General features: G+C 37.9%; 1 protein-coding gene across 1 annotated transcript; it reads right to left on the reverse strand.

Annotated features, from left to right (window-relative positions):
* Nucleotides 1–4,955: 4,955 nt before the first annotated feature.
* On the reverse strand, nt 4,956–7,038 carry LOC128854724 (maltase A2-like). The gene is made up of 6 exons (XM_054089039.1): nt 6,538–7,038; nt 6,117–6,460; nt 5,745–6,051; nt 5,367–5,680; nt 5,183–5,311; nt 4,956–5,117 (listed from the first exon to the last, which is right to left on the reverse strand). Exons 1-6 carry the CDS (start codon nt 7,036–7,038, stop codon nt 5,045–5,047), a joined length of 1,668 nt encoding a protein of 555 aa, XP_053945014.1. The 3' UTR covers nt 4,956–5,044.
* Between the last annotated feature and the right edge of the window lie 6,399 nt (nt 7,039–13,437).

Raw genomic sequence — 13,437 nt, forward strand, 5'->3', positions numbered from 1 at the left:
TCAAATAATTGTAGACAAATACAATATCAATGAAAACTATAAATTTATTTATCTAAGCGGACCTGAGTGCTATATAATTTTAGTTAAAACCTGGTTTTAGAGTGTCTATTTTCTTTCTCTTTCTACTTTAATATTAATGAAATATACAATTTGCGACTACAACTACGGTCCAATCATTTCAATATGAGATTCGTACTAAAGGTATTACGAAAATAAATCCAACAACTGACCCGGGGCAAATATTCTCAGTGGTAGGCACCACTTGTCATCCAACTCATTGATTTCCATCAAAAGTTCCGTTTCACAATTTCAATTACATCAATACTAATTCATCTGCACTAAAATTATTCACAAAATGACCATCATTGTCGTGTTTCTTATCCGAAAAATTCGCAACTCGTTCATCGACTGCCCAGTCTCTTCCTCGGTAATTTATTGGTAGCGCGTTCGTCTATTCAATACAAGACATGCAAATCATAGCGGTATTTTGCCGAACCATACATATGTACATATTTAAAGAATATTTCGCTCAATTTTACCAAATTTTGGAGGCAAAACAGAAAAGAGAATGATTTCTTGATGCATCAGCAGACAATTTTTCTAAAATTCAGGGGAGTATTTTAAAAAATTTCTGGAAATGTGTTTACAAAAAAGATATGTTTTTGCGAGTAATCGTAATAGGCTCCGACGAGCCTTAGCCTTAACAATAATAGCTCACTGAACTCACATTTGAAAAATACATAATATTTCCAACAATTAATAGGACTATGAATAAGTTCGTGCGGTTTTACAACAGATGGCGTAACTTGATTATTATTCCATCGATCCACATTTCCAAACATTCATTGGAGAGCTACTGTCGTAAGGCACAAACGTCAGTATAAGTTTTTTATTTGAAGCGTAAACAACAATATTTTTACCACACTTGAAAATGTCGAATTTCGTGCCAAATAATGTGTTTTTGCGGGGAATTCTTCTTCATTATTTTAATATGAAGAAAAAAGCAGCCGAAAGTCATCGTATCTTGGTGGAAGTTTATGGTGAGCATGCTCTATCTGAGCGAACGTGCCAGAAGTGGTTTGCACGCTTTAAAAGTGGTGATTTTGGCTTGGAAGACGAAGAACGCGAGGGTGCGCCGCCAAAGTTCATGGATACCGAATTGGAGGAATTGCTCGATCAAGATCCGGCTCAAACGCAAGAAGAGGTTGCAAAAACTTTGGGAGTTGATCAATCAACCATTTCCAAACGTTTAAAAGCCATGGGAATGATCCGAAAGGTAGGCCATTGGGTGCCGTATGAATTGAAGCCAAGAGACGTTGAACGCCGTTTTATGGCATGCGAACAACTGCTTCAACGGCACAAAAGAAAGGGTTTTTTGCATCGAATTGTGACTGGCGATGAAAAGTGGGTCCATTACGACAATCCAAAACGTCGGGCAACGTATGGATACCCTGGCCATGCTTCAACATCGACGTCGGCGCAGAATATTCATGGCCTGAAGGTTATGCTGTGTATCTGGTGGGACCAGCTGGGTGTTGTGTATTATGAGCTACTGAAACCGAATGAAACGATTACGGGGGATGTCTACCGACGACAATTGATGCGTTTGAGCCGAGCACTGCGAGAAAAACGGCCGCAATACGCCGATAGACACGACAAAGTTATTTTGCAACATGACAATGCTCGGCCACATGTTGCACAAGTGGTCAAAACATACTTAGAAACGCTCAAATGGGATGTCCTACCCCACCCGCTGTATAGTCCAGACCTTGCGCCATCCGATTACTATCTCTTCCGATCGATGCAACATGGCCTGGCTGACCAGCACTTCCGTAATTACGATGAAGTCAAAAAATGGATCGATTCGTGGATTGCGGCAAAACCGACCGAATTTTTCACAAAGGGAATCCGTGAATTGCCAGAAAGATGGGAAAAAGTAGTAGTAAGCGATGGACAATATTTTGAATATTAAATTTGTAACCATTTTACGTCAATAAAGTTTCAAATTTCGAAAAAAAACCGCACGAACTTATTCATAGTCCTATTAATATAATGAAGAAATATACATACATATAAATAAAATATGTAAGTTTTGAATTATTATATAAACACAGTTCGTCAATGAAGTATTTTGATATCTACTAATCTAGCAAAATTCGAACCAATTACTTAAGAAAAAAAGTATTTTTCCGTGGTTTGCTTTCAATCTTTGGTTTTGTTTGACTAATATAAAAAATTTAGAAGCCAATAGTAGAATATACAGTTATTCCGTTTAAAGATAAACAAACATTAAAAAGCAAAAACAACACTTCAACAACACTTCAAACACAGCTGTTAAAAAAGACTTTTTGGATTTGCATTTAATAGATTTAAGTTATAATCCTGGGGTTTCTTGAGCCATTTCTCTAAACTAACATTCTTGTTTTTTTATATTTTGAATCGCTATCCTGTTAGAATTTAAACTAAGATTTCTTGTCAAAAAAGAAGCCACATTTTGGTGCCCTATTTGTCTCTATTTGTGGAACAACATCAAGCCGCACACCACAAATAGGAGGAGGAGCTGGGCCAAACCCCAAAATTGTGTAAACGCCAATTATTTATTTATTTTGAATTTCTCAAATGGCATATCAGACATCCATATTATCTTCTATAAACACCAAATCACCTATTCCCAAGCTGAATATGCATCACCTCGCCATGACTGAAAGTTTGCCATATTTCACTGTGGGCATAATACTCCGCCCTTTCAGTGCTTTTAATGCTGCCTGCACACTCTATTGGATTCATCGTTGTTATACAACAGGATTTAGTGTCGTCGCAGAATATTCAAACATCCCAGAAGCTGGCTGAGCTTGGTACGTTCTAGCAAAGGCTTCTTTCGAGCAACTCGTGAAGTATAATTGAGGTTTGTGGAACTTGGCGGACTGTTTCATGAGAAACCACTACTCCACAGTCATCTCTAAGCTCACTAGTAAATTTTATTGTCGAAATCCGTGGTTTTGTGGCTACTTTTCACAACAAAATACGTTCGGCGCGGTCAGATATTTTTCGTGCTCTTTCACTTGCAGATTTTAGCTCTAATCTATTTAAATTTTTTGCGCTTCTATTTTTTTTTATGGTATAATTTGAATAGACCGACTGAGTCACTTCAAACGAGGTCCATTCAGTGATGGTAAATGTAGGGAAAATTCCCTACATGTAGGGATTTTTTTCGAAAAATGTGGGTGTAGGGAAAAGGACAGATTTTTTTCAATTTTGTAAATGTAGGGAATTTTCAAGAAGGACAGAAAAAATTTTAAATTAGCGGGAAAAATTAAAAAAGTTCATTTAAAATAAAAGTCCGCAGTAAGATTTCATGCCAGTATTTCCTTATGGCAGCATACTTTTAATACGGCAACATTACAAAATGCATTCGTTTTTCTTTATGCCACAGCACTGGGCGTCGTATACTATTTGCGTATACGAACAAAGACGTCGTTGCTCGCCTTTACCACTCGTCGCCTTTCCTCTTCATGTCGTTATATATATATAATCGTTATGTGCAAGTTCGCTATGCTATTGCCAATATTGTCGCATCATAGACAAAGTGTCAATTAATATATATAAGTGACATTATGTCTCTACAACAATTCCCTAAAACATTGTTATTTTCTCTAACTGTATATAATATAATTTCAATTACTACTTTAGAGTAAGTTCTTAGCTTTTAAGTTCTTCCTCACTCACTCTTGTTTCTTATTTCGAACGTGTTAGAACACCATAGTGAATAAAATTATGAACTTTTCAATTGTGGTTTATGTTAGTGAATAAAGTTATAATAATTAAACCTTCGGCGCACTCGCGTATCGGCACCCACGTCACTGTAGACAGTTATAATTTCGAGGTTGTAAAAGACTTCGTCTATTTAGGAACCAGCATTAACACCGATAACAATGTCGGCCTTGAAATCCAACGTAGAATCTCTCTTGCCAACAAGTGCTACTTTGGACTAAGTAGGCAACTGAGCAGTAAAGTCCTCTCTCGACGAACAAAACTAACACTCTACAAGACTCTCATCATGCCCGTCCTAACGTATGGCGCAGAAGCTTGGACGATGACAACATCCGATGAAGCGACGCTTGGAGTGCTCGAGAGAAAGATTCTGCGTAAGATTTTTGGACCTTTGCACGTTGGCAATGGCGAATATCGCAGACGATGGAACGATGAGCTGTATGAGCTTTACGACGACATAGACATAGCGCAGCGAATAAAGATCCAGCGGCTACGTTGGCTGGGTCATGTCGTCCGAATGGATACAAATGCTCCGGCTTTGAAAGTATTCGATGCGGTACCAGCTGGTGGTAGCAGTGGAAGAGGAAGGCCTCCTCTGCGTTGGAAAGATCAGGTGGAGAAGGACTTGGCTTCACTTGGTGTGTCCAACTGGCGCCGGTTAGCACGAGAAAGAAACGACTGGCGCACTTTGCTAAACTCGGCCAAAATCGCGTAAGCGGTTATAGCGCCAATTAAGAAGAAGAAGAATTAAACCTTCAAATTGTGGTTTATGTTAGTTATATATATATGTACATATGTATATGTACATATATATGGAGAGCGAACGTAGGTTCAAATCTCGGTGAAACACCAAACTGAAGAAAAAGTTTTTTCAAACCTCCGATATACAGGGTAAACGATATGAAGTGTTTCCTATTCACCATAATTTTCTTGTGTGAAATTAGCTTTTATTGATTTCAAAGACAAAATTGTTCAAAAATGATTACAATTTTAACATATGTATGTAAATAAGGTAAATCTAAGTGTCAATCAACCAAACGAATTCAAATGCTTATGTATGAATGTAAAACTGATGCAACTACAATATATTCTTCTTATTTAAGTAACATTATGCATATGCATCTATATGTATATATGAAACAATCTCTGAGGAAATTTTATTGCACTATAATGATATACTCGATATTACTCTAGCCTGTACCACTAAAATACTGTAGAAAATAAGTTTGGACAATCAGCTTGAACTGCCGATACTCATACATACAAATGTACTTTACGCAGTCCACCGCAGAATTACCGCTTCATATGGCATCAAATAAATTCGTTGACTTAAATCGACCTTGTCGCTGAAATGTAAAAACAATACAACATTTTAAAACTTTTCAAAAATCCCAACGCTCGCAACACTTACCCATATTTGTGAGGTGAATAGGAAGTGAGTAGCACGTACTCCATAGTCTTATTCGCCAAGCCATCTAAATATTCTATCTGGCTACCGAAGTTAGCTAGTAAACGGTACTCCTCACGACCAACAGCAGTTCTGAAAACGTTATTTCAATCAGTTGTGAAATTTAAACATCTCCACTTCAACTAACCTCACAACTTGAAAGACCTGCTCCTTCAATGCTCCATACGAAAATCCACCATCTTCTTTGAACGCCTTGAATGCTTCCGTTTTTTTCAAACTGGTCATTCCCTTGTATATGTTCAAGGTGCTACGTGCCACGCCTCGCTGAGTCTGTACATTGAGATATGAGTAGTTAGGATTGACGGGTAGCCAAGTGGAGTTTCCAGTGCTAAAGCCAGCATTCTTTGAAGTGTCCCATTGCATTGGAGTACGCTCTGGGTCCCGGAACTCACAACTTATTGTGCAGTCGATGTCTCCATCAGTCATGCCGATCTCATCTCCCTAAATTAGAAATAAAAATGGCCACTTGTGACAAGAATTTCCTTAAGTGATTGTTAGCAACTACGTAATAAGTAACAGATGTGCCGGGCAATGCATGCACTATCATCGTCATCAAATCTGTCCTAGTTGTTCCTATGCGTGTGGCTGGACGACTGTTGTCATGATTTCCTACTACCCAATTGGCCACCTTATGATTCGTCCACATTATATCCATCCAGTCTTTGGTGAATTCTTCCACAGTCGCTGCAGTGGAACTTTCTCTTAATTCAATAAAGTTAAAATTCATTGGCAGTTGACTTCCAATATGAGTGCCATTGCTGACATAGGTGCTCAAAATCTCGGTGGTGGTATAAGCTTCGGCAATTTGTGGTCTATGGAGAAATACAATTGATTAATTCAGACAAAACTATTAATCGATTGATTATATGTGCCTCACAATGTGTCGCCGCCATGTTTTTGTTGGTATTCGTCTAAAAACTCGCGCCATTCGTATAATAATTCGAGAGTTTCTGGTTGATTCTGCATATAAACGATTGATCCGCCGGACGACGAATCTGGATAAGAACCATTTTCATAACGAAATTCAATGTAAAATGGTACTGCATCAATGCGGAAAGCATCCACTCCACGACCAAGCCAAAAGTCCAAAACTTCGATTAGATGTTCGCGCACTGCTGGATTTCTGAGATTAAAATCAGGTTGTTTGGCTAAAAACTGATGTAAGTAATACTGTTGGCGTTCTCCAACCCAAGTCCATGCAGAACCACCAAAGGCTGATCCCTGTAAGAAGACATAAAGAGTAAAGTTTGATAAAAGGAAAAATAGCAAACGATAACTACTCTATAGTAGTAACTCACCCAATTACTTGGCTCACTACGCTCGCCCGTTTCTGGATCGATTTTGCCATCATGCCATACATAGAAATCTTCGTAACCTTCTTCACGACGTACCGACTTCTGGAACCACTCACACTCATCACTTGAGTGATTTGGAACAAAATCCAATATCATCTTTAAACCCAATTTATGCGCCTTTGCAATCATTGCATCAAAATCCTCCATTGTCCCAAAGAGCGGGTCAATGTTCGTGAAATTAGCTACATCATAACCCATATCTGCCATCGGTGATTCGTAGATAGGCGATAGCCATGCAGCAGTCACACCTATTTCCTTGAGAAATTCCAAACGAGATGTAATGCCATTCAAGTCACCTATACCATCACCGTCACTGTCCATAAACGATCGAGGATAGATTTGATAGAGTGTGGCCGACTCCCACCAGTCGACTGTGGTATTCGCAGAAGCGCTAAGAGCACAGAAAACCACAAATGTAAACAATCGTAACGTATCGAAAGCCATGACGGTAAGTACTAACGGACTACTGCTGGCCAAACTTATATTTATACCTCCAGATATATCAAGATTAGAACATATATTGACCGAAATTACGGAAATTTCAAAACACTTCACTTTTATGAACAATATTCGTCAGTGTGCGGAGTGATTTTTATCATCACTGAGCATATTGCCGCTCAACCAATGAAACAATAATTTTTTGCAAACATAAGTCTCCAATTCGGTTGTCATGATAGCCTGAACAATATAGATCCATCTCAAAGTTAAGTTTACTTCAATATTTCAATAAACCAGAAACAACTGCAACTTTAAATATCAGACACCTTTAGAATACAAACTTCATCTATAAGCATTCACGCGGGCAGCGTTAAGAGAATATAATTTATCATTGCATGGATAGTGCGAATCTCGGCTGCACTATCACGACAGACGACGGAGCAGATGAAGATGTCAACTGCAGGCTAAGCAAACCAAGGGCGGCGTTTGGGCGAATGCATACAGTATGGGCAAGTTCGAAAATCGCCCGTTGCACTAAACTGCGAATATTCAGCTCATGTGTGAAGTCTGTCTTGTTATACGGAAGTGAAATATAGGTGGTCTTCAACACCATCACACAGAAGCTACAACCTTCGTGAACAAATGCCTCCGCATCATCTGTAGATTATTCTGGTCGAACACCATCAGCAACGATGAGCTGTGGAGAAAAACAATGAGGGGCACATCCTATGGCAAATCAAACGCAGATAGTGGCGTTGGATAGCATCACTAGAATGGCACTGGAATGGAACCCGCAGAGGAGCAGAGGTTGGGGTCGCCAACGATCACTTGGCGAAGGTTGATGTTGCACAAACCAGCAGAGCCTGACATCACATGGGACGGCACAAAAACTACAGCCCAGAAATGTGTACGATGGAAAAGTCTTGCCGAGGTCCTATGCTCCCGAGTGGAGTGAACAAGAATTCATATGAATTAATAATAGAGAATTTATAAGAGTGACGTCACATAATTTGTACCGAGCTCTTTTTAAAATAAACGGAACAATTTTCGCCTTGAACTTTTCAAACAATGCGATCTTTATATTATCTATCGTGGCAAATCTCTTTCCTTTCATGAATATTTTTAGTTTTGGGAAAAAGTCGAAAAGTATTAGTTTTGGCCAAATTTAATGTTTGTATTAAATACTTAAGAGTTGGAAACCCAAAATTCCAAACAATAGTAATTTTTATATGGCACCTCCGAATGAGCCAAGCAAAATTTATCCCATAGTCTAAAAATATACTTCAAATAAAAATCTGTGCATTTTATATTTATTTCGATTAAAACATTTCAATATTCAATTCGATTCTCACCTCTGCATAAACTTAATACTAATTCAATATAAAAGAAGTAATGAATGCTAAATTCGGTAGGCCCGAGCTGCACTCATATACCCGGCTACACTTTAGTAAAACTTGATTTGGGCTCGCTATTAAGTTTTAGAATCAAACAAACTCATAGACAATGAGAGTTACAGGTCGTAAAATCTGACGAACAGACGGGATTTCATTATTATCCGATCTCAATAATAATTATCTCGGCTTTAAATGAGGTGGGGAGCAATACCTCACCAATTTTTGGCGAATGTTATTAGGTCATTAAGACATGTGGCCCGCCCATTTTCAAAATTTTATTGCCCCGCATTTATTTCTATAGGTTCAATCTTCTAATTGGTGCGATAACCGCTTACGCGATTTTGGACGAATTCAACAAAATGCACCAGTCGCTTCTTTCTCGGCTATTGGACGCACCAAGTGAAGCCAAGTCCTTCTCCACCTGATCTTTCGAAGGTAGAGGAGGCCTTTCCCTTACTCTGCTACGACCAGCTGGTACCGCATCGAATACTTTCAGAGCCGGAGCATTTATATCCATTCGGACGACATGACCCAGCCAGCGTAGCCGCTAGATCTTTATTCACTGGGCTCGGTCTATGTCGTCGTAAAGCTCATATTATTACTTGCACCAAATATGGGCAAATTTCCTTCATTTATAGTAGATATCAGTAATTAATTCTTTAAATATTACCGTTACATGTAAGGTGGCCGTTGTCATTGTCCAATATGGCGATATACATATGTATGTATTGTATATATGTATGTAAAAAGTTTAATTGAAATATAGTAATGTAGGAAAATATAATTAACATATATGTAATACTAAAACTAATACAAGAGCGAGTACTAGCTACCAGGGCCTACAACTTGATAGTTAGATAGAACAGTCTGTGTTATTATTAGGAAATCATATTAAATCATAGTAGTTAAGTTACAAACTTTCAAAAAATTATTTAAAGCAGTTATAGTGGTGGTAGAAACTGTAGATAGTAGAGCAGAAGGTTTGGTGGATCCGAAGTTTTTTTCCCTAAACTTTCTCTGGTGCGACAATCGTTTAAAAGATGGTCAGTTAATGCGTTATTATCACAAAATGGACATTGTTGTTGGGTACCTCCTGTGGGGAGATGTTGGTGTGTGAGTTTAGTATGTCCAATCCTGAGTCTGGCAAACTGGCTTGATAAATATCGACGTGTATTGCTTGTGTATAGAGATGGTTTGCGCCTGTCGTTGAATTCAGTCTACCGATGCCTAAACGTATACCCTTCGGTCAGTTTAATCGAGTCAATATGTTTTTTTTATATGCCTATGTAAATCATTCTCAGAATAAGCTGGAAGCAATGGGCTTGTCGCTGGCATAAGTCGAGCTGTTTCGTTGGCTCGCTCGTTGCCTCGGATGCCTTTATGGCCTGGTACTCACCTAATGTTGATCAAAGGTCTCTTACATTTTCAACCAATTTGCAATTTAACGAGATTAAAAACCCTAGGACCGACTCTCCATGCCTCAAGTTGAGATAACACCACATGAATACGTTCTCCCAATAGGTTTTCCAATATTTTGGAAACTTTTTCCGTCTTTCCACATTTTTATAATTATTTTCCTCTCAGAAACCCTTATTTCTTTTCGCTTTCCTTCCATGTTCTTTAATTATCTCCAGTTATAAATAAAATGTTCAACTAAGCTTTGTTAACATACAGTCGAAGTAATGCGCAATCAAAATTTAATATAAGCAATGAAAAATATCTTAAAATTAACGGTATCATTAAAATAAACAGGCTGAACGCAGACTTTTTGGTGCCACATTTACATGTTGCTGAAATTATTTGCCCGTTATCTAAAAAGAGAAGTGAAACAAAGTGAAGTAAACAAGTTGTAAAGATTTCAATTTAATCATAATATTCTATTTTGTTTTTAATAAATTTAAGAAGGCTATTCGGGTGAACGCAGACTTTGGGGCATGTGTAGGTAGAACAACGGCTGACCTCCATACATGGGGGTAAACTGCGTTTAGCAAGATATTGTTACAATAATCTATTTTTTGCAATTATCGGGAGATACTTCAACATGGAATACGAAATTCGATCAGCACCAGGGGTTTTGCCTTTCGCTTGAGTTAATACAAACTCTAGTTCAATTAATGTATATTCAGTTTCCAAGTGCCTTGCTTCTCGGGACACATGACTTTGTCTATATATACTTGAAATAATTTCGTCCTGTTTTGAGCAATATTTAGTTGATAAATTTTTGTCTGCTGAATTTGTAGACCAGGTGTCGGCAAAAGTTTCAGCTATAATATTTGGGGATGTTAGAAAGGAATCATTGTGTTTTATGGCTTTAATAGGGGTATGCGGGGTGCCGGTTAATGTTTTTATATCAGCCCACACTAGTCATCAATAGGTATGGAAATTACACCGTATTAAAGCACTTATCAACAGCTTTCATTTGATATCCATATTGTACAAACACATTCTAGGGTTCACGTTTTGGTCTCTATGTCGAGACCCTAGTCACGGAGCGGCATGAAAAATACTCTGTACTAAAGCATTCACCAACAGCTTCCATTTGATACCCATATTGTACATACACATCCGAAGGTTACCCGGGTCCACGTTTTGACCTATATCTCGAGCCCTATTTCCAAAATAAAATATAATCCATGTTACTCGTGGATGATGTAGCTTTCAAATGGTGAAAGAATTTCTAAAATCGGTCCAGTAGTTTTTGAGCCTATTCATTACAACCAAACAAACAAAGTTTTCCTCTTTATAATATTAGTGTAGATGAACTATTTGCATTTGTTGGTTTTTGGCTTTGGTTTATTAAACAATGAAAAATTTTAACTGATAACGCGGATGTGTGAAAAAGTGTGTAAGCAAAAACATCAATGGCAAAATTGTGTAGATACAACCAAACACATACACGCACAAACCGATGTATTGGGTAAATATGTAATTAAAAGAACGCAGTTGTTCTGGGGGTGAGTGTTTGTGCACGGTAAAGGACTGCGGTAAGGGATTCCCTACGGTGTTCAATGTTTTCATCAATAGTCGGAGACTACAGGGTATTCATATACCCAAGTATGTCTACTGTAGCGTAAGAAAATTACCAGCGTAACTATCGCCTATCTCCGTTCGTTAGTTCGAATGATTTTAAGAGCGTAAGAATACGAGTGTTGAATGTAAGATTTGCCGATCTCTGCCAAACGGTAAACAAATCGAAACAATCAGTTGACCAACCGATCGAAAGTTGACAAAATATTTTTCCAACTTGCAATCGGTTGCTTGTAAGCGGCGGAAATGACGACGAAAAATTAATTGACTCAGTGGAAAATTATGCATGTTTTTATGACAAAATGCAAATGTTGTCAATACTCCTACTACAAAATCAGCTTTCTATGGTTGCGGCACGACTAATCGACAAATGCTGTAATGTTGCGGCTATGGTTACGGTTACGGTTATGTCGTTTTGACTACGGTACCACTAATTGGAGCTTTATGCTGCTGCACAGAATCGTCATGTGAAGAAAATTATACACATGACCCTTGGGCACAAGAGTAGGGTATAAATATGAGCTTTAAATGGTGCAAATGTAGCAGAAATCTCGAGGAGTAGCCAAATTTAGTTAATATCTGAAAAGTTGAAGCCAAGTCGGATAATGGTAACACTTTAGTCGGATAATGGAAGCACTGAACATGAGAACAAGAGTATAAGGTACGATTGCCCGTGCTATTGTTGTACTGCCGATACCCATGTACAACGTAAACCCACGTAATAGGACGATCTCAATGAGTACCTTGCGGTAACTCATTTGATTGACGTGTGACAATAAAAACAAATGTTCTTGTCGTGAAAGCAAATATTATGCGGCTTGACGAAATGGGTTTGAAAAATATGATATTTGAAAAACCCGGTAAAATTCCAGAACTAAAAGTTGCCAATAGATGCAATATTGATGAAATTGAGCCGACTGTATGCCGAAATATCTTGGAAAATTTAGCCAAAAGTACCACAAGGGAGTCATTTATCAGACTTTTACTTTTACATATACAGGCGTACCGATAAAGTCGTTCCAGGTGATTTTTCTTTTGCTGTTGGGAGACCTTACAGAGACTACGAAAGACTGGTTCTGTTATATTCAGGCCCCCTTTTCGATTGTTTAAATTATGTCAGCTACTAAACGGATGGTGTTTGGGATCGAGTCTAGTGCAGAGTTCACTTAATGACATTATTCCTAGAATATGATACCTTAGGATAAGCTATGACTGGTACTGGTACTAGTTTCTTTTTTTTCAATTAAATGGCAGAATAGTTTCCATACAAAAAAATTTAGTTTAATGATTTGAAGTATCGTAAAAAATCTTAGTAAAAAATCGTAAATTCAAAACTTTATTAAGCAGCCATTTTTAACAGTCATTTAACTGGCTTGGTTCAAATTTTATTGCTGATTTTTTAACTGTCGTACTCTGTATATGAAGGGTTTTCCAATAACAGGTGTTTTTTGAATACCCCGCTATTTCGGTAGATGTTACTTTTGGAGCTGTCATTTTTTGATATTTGACAAGTAGAAACTACGCCATTAAAAAAAATGGAACGATATACGCTTAAACAACGCACTGAAGTTATTAAAATTCACTGTAAAAATGGTGAAAATTTGGAAGAGACGGGTCGTAAAACTTGAATATTTTTGGGTAATCGTGAATCATCTTTTCTGAACGGCAGAAATTGGTGAAAAAATTCGAGCTGTTGGGACAAGTTAGTGATGTGAAAAATAAAACCCGTGCACGTCGCTCAAGAGCAGCCGAAAATATTACCGTTGTGGCTGAAAGGGCTGAAGAAAACCTAGGATTGTCCATTCCTCATCGTTCTTTGGAATTAAGCATTCCACAAACGTTATTACACCGTATTTTGCATAAAGATTTTGGTCTTAAGGCTTATAAAGTCCAGTTAATACAAGAACTCAAGCCAGCCGATCATCAACAACATCGTGTATTTGCTGATTGGGTCGTTGAAATGCATGAAAATGATCTGGAATTC

This window comes from Anastrepha ludens, chromosome 2 (genome assembly GCF_028408465.1).
Source record: "Anastrepha ludens isolate Willacy chromosome 2, idAnaLude1.1, whole genome shotgun sequence".
NCBI classification, from domain to species: domain Eukaryota; kingdom Metazoa; phylum Arthropoda; class Insecta; order Diptera; family Tephritidae; genus Anastrepha; species Anastrepha ludens.